At 24.3% G+C, this 9,824-nt stretch overlaps 2 protein-coding genes across 2 annotated transcripts; both read right to left on the reverse strand.

The window, feature by feature from the left end:
- Positions 1-224: 224 nt before the first annotated feature.
- On the reverse strand, positions 225-5,217 carry LOC132921540 (coiled-coil domain-containing protein 149). The gene is made up of 11 exons (XM_060984610.1): positions 4,833-5,217; positions 4,544-4,684; positions 4,367-4,483; positions 3,497-3,601; positions 3,252-3,427; positions 3,114-3,186; positions 2,116-2,197; positions 1,908-2,052; positions 1,701-1,846; positions 927-974; positions 225-418 (listed from the first exon to the last, which is right to left on the reverse strand). The coding sequence occupies exons 1-11, from the start codon at positions 4,836-4,838 to the stop codon at positions 264-266; spliced, it is 1,194 nt and encodes a 397-aa protein (XP_060840593.1). The 5' UTR covers positions 4,839-5,217; the 3' UTR covers positions 225-263.
- Positions 5,218-6,480: 1,263 nt separating this feature from the next.
- LOC132922778 (thioredoxin-like protein 4A) lies at positions 6,481-8,683 on the reverse strand. The gene is made up of 3 exons (XM_060986473.1): positions 8,416-8,683; positions 7,120-7,256; positions 6,481-7,046 (listed from the first exon to the last, which is right to left on the reverse strand). Exons 1-3 carry the CDS (start codon positions 8,491-8,493, stop codon positions 6,833-6,835), a joined length of 429 nt encoding a protein of 142 aa, XP_060842456.1. The 5' UTR covers positions 8,494-8,683; the 3' UTR covers positions 6,481-6,832.
- Between the last annotated feature and the right edge of the window lie 1,141 nt (positions 8,684-9,824).

The raw sequence follows: 9,824 nt of genomic DNA on the forward strand, positions 1-9,824 counted from the left end.
GTGATGATAATACTATTGCATTTTTACACAAATGTTATAATATATATGTACAATTAGAATATGTGATAATGATATTTTATCTTTTAACTTGAATAATAATATAATAAATAATTTAAAATACAAATGGCAAAAAGACTTTTTACTGTTTACAATGATTTTAAATCAAGTACTATTAAAATAGTTTTTTTGTAAAATAACACTTCATCTTTTAAAATAAAAAAATATTTACTAAAAATTCAACATTTATTTTGTAGAGTATCACATTATATATTTATATCTGAAGTAGAATCAAGACAATCTTTAGTAGAAGTAGGATTAGACGAATCAAAGGTTATTGATTGCATAGCCTCAGTAACAAGTTGTTGCAAATTTATTGGTAGAGTATTCATTTCATTAGGATACTTATCAAAATTAATATCTGAAAAAAAAAATAATAATAATAAGTAACATATTTAGAGGAACTGTTTTGGTAAGTGTAAAAATATTTTCATAGCATTCAAATCTAATCAGACAGCAGATAATTTATAATCAAGTAGTCAAATAACTTTAAATGGCTTGAATAACAAAAAAACTGTTGCCTTGTTTTACTACAGTATTTTATAATAAATAGTTGAACAATATGAAAAAATATTGTTTTTTTAATAAAAGACCTTAACATAGGTACATTTTTTTTTTAATAATTATATCATAAACACAGTATAAACCAGGGGTGGCAACTTGCAACTCACCATCTTATTTAAAAAAAAATCAAAATTTACTATTACGAAATTTAAATTTTTTGGTTTTCATATTTTATAATAATAAAAATTTACCATATTATAAAAAAAATGAATATATATTTTTAAGTATTTTTACTATTGATTTTCATATGGCCCATAAACACATTCATGTTAGTCACCCCTAGGTAGATGATAATAAATGCTTACTTTTAATTATAGAATCATCTTCTTTATAGATTAAGCACGTATTTGGTTCTAAAATAAAACAAAAGTATAATTTTAATAATTTTATAAAATTAATACATTAATTAATATTATATTGTTATTACCTGTTATCATAATATTTAAGGAATAAGGATTATTATCAAGTATTGTCATATTAAGAAGTTGGTTTTAAAGCAAGCCTGATCCCTACAATAATAATAAAATTTGATAGCTTCTATCAAAAGTGTCATTGTACGAACAGTGCAATAGTAATTAATACTCATGGGCGGAACTACGAACTGGACCATAGCCCAAGCTAATTGGCTCCGTATTAATGTATACATTTGCTAAGAACATATTATTTTAAATGTAATAAAATAAATATAAATTACTTATGTTAAACATCAGTACTGTAATAAAAAAAAATTGGTGTTCCCTATCGCCCTCCTCCCTTTCCTTTGGATATTATAGGTACCAAATGACTCTCATGAGTGGCCCAGTCAAATGAAAATATCTAGTTCCGATTACTAATTATTAAACTATTGAGAAAGGAATAATATTAGATACTATTTACATAATTTACGCATAATAGAGTAATAGGTGGACCTGGCTCATGACATTTATTAAAACTAATTTTTACTAGGACATATTTTTATTTTTTAGTTATTGATCCCATTATACATTATAACTGTTTTTCTAAAAATAAAATATTTTAAAGAAATTACTTAAAATTGTCTAGTTGATATTTAAAGAATTTCGCAGTTTTATTTTACTAACCATCCATAGAACTTGTTTCAATATCAGTTTCATCAGATGTATTTGAACATTCATTCAACAAAACCAATGAAGGAGACATAATGGCTTCTCCTTGGTTAATCGTTTTTAACTTTTTTTCCAAGTCTTCTAATCTTTTAGCCAATACTCTAAACATAGTTTAAATAATATTACATATTTATAAATATACCAAATTATATATAACAATACTTATTTGTCTTTTTCTGATGATTAAGCGCTATACTTTTATCTTGCAATGCTTCAAATAATGTCTGACATAACTTTCTTAAATCTGAAAGTGTTGTGCTGTTTGAAAACAAAGCTTGAAGATTTCCAGTTTCCAAAATTTGTTGCACTAATTTAAAATAAAATTGAAATTTTTTGATATAAATACTAGTATAACTTTAATATTACTCACTCTGTTTGCAAGCTATTACTTTACGAGTTATTGAATTATTAGCAGATAATAAAGATAAATCATCATTTGTTTTTGATGTACTCTAAAATAATAACATTTTATAAAATGAATACATTTTAATAGCAAATCTAAATAATATGAACTATAAATATAGTGGAACATTAACTGTAATGAAGCATTATTGTTAATTTTTAGCACAAAAAATATTACATCAAATAAACAAGTTAGTAAATTATTAAAAAATAAATACACTACATCATAATTAAAATATTTCTCGTTTGATTGTAAAAATGTAATTATTATAATATAAGTCATTTTCAAATAAACACAGTTTATGCATTCAAGAACTCTGAAAACTACAAATATACTAAATATCGATGTCATGCGAGTTAGATAACAAATCTATACTAAAGCAAAGCATTATATCAACTCTAAATAAAAAATAAAAATAGTTTTAAAAAGTAAATAACGGTTTTAGTAGAAGTTATTTAAATAATGATTGCTATTGCAAAAATTAAGTTATATTGTGTAAAAATGTAATGCTTGCCTGTTATTTTCTCTTTTCATTTCAGCATGAAATTATTTTTGCTATAAAAATAACCATGTACTCTGCCACTTAATTTTTTTATATAAATTATAGATAGTATAATAAACATGAAATAGTGCATTTTTCAAAAAGTTAAAATGTGTAATTACAAATTATAACAAACAAAATCAAAATTATTTGTATTTACAACAGAATATTAGTCAAATAACTAAAAATATATTGCAATGAAATTATATCATTCTATATTAATTAATTTTTTGAAAAAAAAAAGAAGAAAAAAAGTGCACAAAAATATTAATACAAAATAATATCAAATATGGCATCAACTATATGAATCAATCATTGTACATATACATATAATTTAATAACCAATGTTCAGCTCATCAACTGAACAATATAAACAGTCTACATTCAAAAATTGTACTGTAAGAAGCTGTAAAAGGACATAAACCTGGTAAAATGAATTTGTTTTCCTTAACATTTCCTTTTCGGCAATCTCTAACTGCAGTCTTTCATTTAAATACCTAAATATTATACAATTGATATTTTTTTAATTCATTCTAAGTTTCATTCATTTTGAAAAACCTACTTGTTTTCTAATAATAAACTATCGATATCTAATACACATTGATTTTTATTAGCATTTAAAGAAGCTGCTAATTGATAATTTAACCGTCTTATTTTACTTCGAACTCCATCTCGTTCAGTGATTAATTCTTGTTTATCATCCAGTAATAAACCAAAATCAAGCTTTAATTGCTGATACTAAAAGTGAACAGAAAACAATTTTTTTTAATATATTTAAAAATTTTATATTTAAATTATAATATATACCTTTGAATGTATTATTTCTAAATTTTTGACTAATTCTTCTTTACTATCGGAGCTTGTTAATATTGTATTGATACAATCTTTAACAAAACCACCAGTTCTTAAAACCTTTAAAAAAATTATTAAACATATTTTTTTTTTAATAATCATTATTAAATATTATATACTACTATTATTATCAATACAAATTATAGGATGGAAGTTTTAAGTGGTCTTAAATATATATATAAATATTTTTTTGATGGAAGTTGTCCAATTTCTCTTTGGTGACTTATTTAAATTTTTATAATATGTGATTCTATCCAGTTTATTTCTTAGTTACTTTAACTATAATTAACATCACTTCAAGTATATTCCAAACTGAGATTCTCCTATTTATGTTTCTTTCGTGTAGTATTGATAATTCTTTCCACTAGCTGATATTTTTTTTTAAGTATAGACATTTTTTCTTAGATTTGTATGTACATATATATATATATATTTAAACTAAATTAATCAAAATAGAATAATATTAACAAATATATGTTAATTTTTTATAAAACTTTGATTTACCTATGCAATACATTTGGTACAAATATAAGTATATATGTCGTATAAGACCACAAATATGGCATACTTATTATTATAAAACTGTTTCACTGTTTCTCAAAATAAAAACCAAATATCAAAAAAATATATTTGAACAAATTTTAAATTCATACATTTAAATCTGTTGTTAAATTTCCATCTTTTCATCAATTTATAACTTAAATTTAAAAAAATTATTTTAAGCAGAAATTTTTTACTCCCTGCTCCTAATTGTGAAGTTTTTAATATACTTATTTGATTATATTAATAAATTTAAATGTCAATAAATTATTTAAAATATCTTACTTGGTTGTCACCTTGAGCATCCTGTAATTTTTGACGTATATCCTCTACTTCTAATCTCAGTATCTTATTTTCTTCTCTTAGTTGGTTCACAAGTTTATCATAATTCAATTGGTAATTCTAAATTATGTAAAAATGTAATTTTAGTAGAAAATTAATTTTTTAAATAAATTATTTTACTCTATTGTATGTATTATGTAGCATTTTATTTTCCAAAATTATTTTCAAATGATCACGTTCTATTCGACATTTCTCTAATTCTTCGCTTAATAACGTGAGAGCTACAGACTTGCTATTCAATTTCCGTTCTAAGGCAGTACTCTGTGTAATTTCATGATTTCAAAGAATTAATATACATTGTATGAACTACCAAATATAATGAATGCAATTCAGTAGCATGCATTATATTTCAAAAATATCAACTAGAAAATTATATAGGTACATAATATTTTATGTAAAAATCACTTACATCCATTTTAGAAAATTAAATTATTGACTTTTTAATTTATTGCGTTGGTTATTATTTATTTTAACATATGTTACAACGTTGAAGATGTGCTAGAACTTTAATTTTTTTAAATTACTATTTAAAATTATAATTTATCAATTAATAAACAAATAATGTTTTAATGCAAAAATTAGTAATGTATTATTATGTACTATTTTTATGAAATAAATCGGCCTGAAGCTAGCACATCATCTGTCATCATTATTTGATAATTATTAATTATTGTAATTATACAATAGTTTACAAAAAATATAAAACACTGAGTTTAAACCTATAATGCAGTATGTACTATGTAACATAGAATATGAATTTATTGAGTGAATGAGTGATACATAGATAAATATAATGTACAATATGCATGGTTCAGTGATATTATGGTAATTATAACACAGAATAACATTATTACTGTTCTATGATAACACGAATTTTAGCCTGATAAAATAAATAAAGTGATAACTGGTAACCATAAGCGATCAATCAAGGTGGATATATAATATAATATAATATAATATTTATATTGCGATCAATAATATTAAATTAAGCGATGATCACGGCTTTATAGTTTATCTAAGTGGTCGCTACCACTTCGGGCACTTCGTGCTAAACTCTAAAGCCACGCCGCGGCGGTGATGATTATAAATTCATAACACAGAAATCGTTATTAATTAACTTATAATATGTTACTTACATTAATACAAATTCCTTATTCCTTATATTATGATGATTCTGTGATCAATGATCATAAGGTAGGTATAAACTATAGAGTATAGATAATGAGTTCTGTGGTCATTTGTCACCATTTCATACAAGTTGGTGAAGTTTTAACTTACATTACCATTGTACTTTTATCTTAAGTTATTTATTACTCCTAAGTTCTAACTACTAGCACAAGTTCTTAACCAAACAAAACTACAATGCAAAATATCTTTTAATTTTTAATATTCAGTATTCTGATATATATTTCTTTCTCTACTATGTGCTTGTAAATTCAAACTTTATTAACACAGAGCAATACTTGAATAAATTGACATGATTTATAAGTTGTGTGGTATACCCAATGGTCTTCAACCTTTTTGGACTCACTACCACTTTTTTAGGCCTACATTTTTGGCAACCCACGTAAGCTTTGTAAAAAAGCAAAATTGCTTAAAATTTCTATAAAGAAGACTTAACGTGACCCAAAAATGTGTAGCGACCGACCGGTTGAAGACCACTGGTAGACATAGAGTATTACTATTTCTAAATGTGGTTTGCTGAGCACTATGTTGTTGAAAATCAATATAGCAGTATTCAACACAGTATTTCAGTCAACAATTTTCATAAATTAACATATATACTGGAAATTAGGGTGTTATATTATATTTGTATAAAATTAATTACCATTAGTATAGTATATAGCATTAATATTATATTAAAGTCTGTGCAACGAAAACTGGCTGGTAATCCCAAAACTCGTCCGCCATGAAACTGCCATTAACCGCAGGTTCTCACCGGCCCGTGTTTGTTGCGCGGACTTAAGTATTTAAAATCAAAACTAATGGTTAAATTTAACATTTTATTAAGGTTTTATATTGTATGAATAGGATCGAGAAATAAAAATTATGCAAGATGAAAAATAATTGTTTTAATTATTTCTTATTAAGAATTTCTACATACATTAATGTCATCATACAACTTTAATGTATGTTACAAAAACACAATACAACAAAATAGTATTTTACTAAAAGATGCTGTACTTTTAACTTATAAATAAAATGTAAAACTTAAAAATAGTAAACATTTAAATTGTTTATATTATTTTCACTTTTACAGTAATTAAAAATATTTTATTTGTTTTTATTGAAGTGAATTAAAACATTAAATTAAGATACACAAATATATTATATACACACACACAATACATTATATTAACATTAGATGAATTATATAGGATTTAAACTAGTACATACTATACTAAACATTTAATAACGGTATTTAGTAGAGTAATCTTTAGGAGAAACAACTAAACCACGTCCTTTTCTGGCACCTCTATACACTGTTTCAACGATATCTATCATTTCTTGTTTGTCTTCAAGTGCCCAATTAATTTTATTGTTATTTCCGGTACCCAAATCAATCATAATGTGTTTGTTACGGAAGAAAAACATAACTGTACATGGATCATACAATTCATACCTAAATTAAATATAATCAATAGTAGATATATTATGTATAATAATAATTAATAAAATATTTTATTTAGAATTACATTTTATTAAAATCCGGTACTTTGGTGATGTCAACTAAATATATAACTGCAAAGTTTTTCACCTTTTCTGCAATATTATATAAAACTTCATCCATTTTCATACATGTAGGATCCCAATCGTGACCAAAACGAATAACCTGTTAATCAAAATAGTCCAAATATATTAAATATTTACTAAACCATTATTATAATAAAGTATGGATTACATACAAAACTATGGAAAAAAAAGAATAGAGATCTGAAAATCATGCCGCCTCATGCAAAAATAGAGGTGGGTTTCCCAATGACTCCGGTCTCTAGGACCTAGACGGCTAGATTAGTCTATAATTTATACTATCATGGTCACACCTAACGACATATCTATACCTAAGTAAATACATATTAGGTACCCTAGGTTATATTATTGAGAAATTGTTTAAAATTTGAGAAAAAGTTGGCGGGTGAGTACTTATTTAAGGTTTACACAATATTATACAAATAATTGATAAAATACTTTCATTTTCATTTTGAGGGTGGTTTTGGATAACAAACTGGATATAGTTTGTACTTTAAAGAAGTCAAAACTAACAATTCCCAATACTTTTTTTAATAATTGGAAAAAGTAAACAAAAACTTAAGTAAACTGGGAATTTTTACACAAATCCAATATTATTATTAAAATATTTGTTTTGTAACCGTAGTTACCAAAATTTAAACAGTCTTCACTAAGAATTGTTTTCTATTGTAGACAATTGGTTATCATTGCAAAAAAGTGCAAAAAAAAAAAAAATGTTAACAATTTCCAATTGATTCCTAATATACAGCAGAGCAGTACCAACTTGTGACTTGCCTACCTATTTAAATTTATATTTCCTATTTTTATCAAAGCTTTCTAATATAATATAATATTCTATTATACCAACTAATTATGTTAATTGCATTCCAAAATGTTTCCAAGTGTATCATTTTTGAAACTAAACATCAAAAAGATAATATCCAATATACTACTATAATATCTTCATGTTTGTTGTGATTTCAAGATAAACAAATCTACTAATATTTATAAAAAAAAAAAAAAACAGTCTTTTATTTATTAAATAAAATTAGCTTATATCTTAAGTACTATAAGCAGTATAAGCCTATGTTTAATCTATAATTGATTTCAATTTTTAAATTAAATTAAAGAAAAATATTATTAATATGTTAGTTTTTAATCATTTACAAATCTTCAACTTGAATTGGTGGAAAAAGGTAAATAGATTCAAAATCCATACTTATTCTAATTATATTTAAATATTAGTAAACCATTATACTTACAACCACTCTATCTTCCTCCGAAAGAATTGCTTGATCGACTTGCCAGCCGTTAAACAAATGCGCTAACATATAAGACATATTGAATGATTTACAATTACTTTTTCTTGAGCAGTGAGATCTTGTTTTACGTCAAAAGTGAACTACAATATTAATATTTAATTTAATATGTACAATTGTCAATTTTCAAGTCCTGTTTTATGATTGTAACTTGTAAGTAAAGTAGTACTAGTAGTAGCGTTGAACAATAACAAAAACGATAGGTCTAGTTGCAGTATCACAACAGTATTGATAATCATTATCACTTTTTCCTATCATTGGAAATTACGGACTAGAAAGAAAATTGGATATCTCTAAAATCGGTTGGTAGTCTTGGAAATTTTCGTTATTATCACAAATAATTGTTCTGTGATAATAATAATGTAAGAACTTTTGCACGGTCTTAATGGTCTTATAGAAGACCGTGAACTTTTGTAATTTGAAACTCGGTCCAAGATTAATCACCACGAACAAGCTAAATCTTAGTCCATGCCACGATTTAAGATATCTTAAATATATATATTTTAGTATATTTTTATATTTATTGATTATTTATTTAGAAATATAACATATAACAAAAAAATGTTTAGCAATACTTTCCTGATAATATGATACCCTAAGAAAAAACGAAACGGTAAAAAACGACAAATGCATTTTACTCTAAAATTCCAAATATTACTTAAAGTATAAATAATAATAACAATAAACTATAGTTATCGAGGAGTACACACTCAGCCACTCAGGTATCATTGCATTAACAAATATAACATACATATTATTATTAGGTACTAATTATTTAATATAGATACCTAGTTATTAAATCAGAACCTTAATTATTGCAAAAATTAATGTAAATGTAAAGTTTATAAGTTTATTTCAACAAACATGCTTTCGAATTTCTATATACATTTAAAAATAATTATATTTATGACGGCAATTATTTTAATAACTTTTAGCAAAAATTAACGTTTTTGACCTATCGTTTTTTCCGTGTCATTTTTACCGACTATCGAGTAACCATACATAAATGCACCACCAGAAAAAAATTTCACCCGGTGTCGCCCCTTAGTAAAAAATATTTGGCGCCGCTGATTATAACAATATATATTAAAGCACTTAAGCATAGATTGTGTACAAAAACATTATTATAGAAATTTAGATACAGCAATACCTTTATCGCCTCGATTAAAATACAAAAATATAATATATTAAAATATTTAATACATAAAATATTTTTTTTACTGGTATATAACATTCATATCATCGTATAGAATATAGCATTTTGTGTGGTATCTCGAGTCTATTTTTAGAATAATTTTTAATATTTTATTTTGTATTTTTTTTAATGGATCAATAGTTGTTTCATATATGTA

The sequence above is a fragment of the Rhopalosiphum padi genome, chromosome 2, assembly GCF_020882245.1.
Source record: "Rhopalosiphum padi isolate XX-2018 chromosome 2, ASM2088224v1, whole genome shotgun sequence".
NCBI lineage: Eukaryota > Metazoa > Arthropoda > Insecta > Hemiptera > Aphididae > Rhopalosiphum > Rhopalosiphum padi.

What these genes read in the sequence shown, in the direction of transcription:
- LOC132922778 (XM_060986473.1), bottom strand. Translation starts at nt 8,493, where the DNA reads ATGTCTTATATGTTAGCGCATTTGTTTAACGGCTGGCAAGTCGATCAA. An exon ending in CGGAGGAAGATAGAGTGGTT is followed by an intron (nt 7,257 to 8,415) that starts GTAAGTATAATG and finishes TTTGATTAACAG; the next exon opens with GTTATTCGTTTTGGTCACGA. An exon ending in GTACCGGATTTTAATAAAAT is followed by an intron (nt 7,047 to 7,119) that starts GTAATTCTAAAT and finishes TATTTAATTTAG; the next exon opens with GTATGAATTGTATGATCCAT.
- LOC132921540 (XM_060984610.1), bottom strand. An exon ending in TAGAAATAATACATTCAAAG is followed by an intron (nt 3,428 to 3,496) that starts GTATATATTATA and finishes GTTCACTTTTAG; the next exon opens with TATCAGCAATTAAAGCTTGA. An exon ending in AGATGATTCTATAATTAAAA is followed by an intron (nt 419 to 926) that starts GTAAGCATTTAT and finishes TTTTTTTTTCAG; the next exon opens with ATATTAATTTTGATAAGTAT.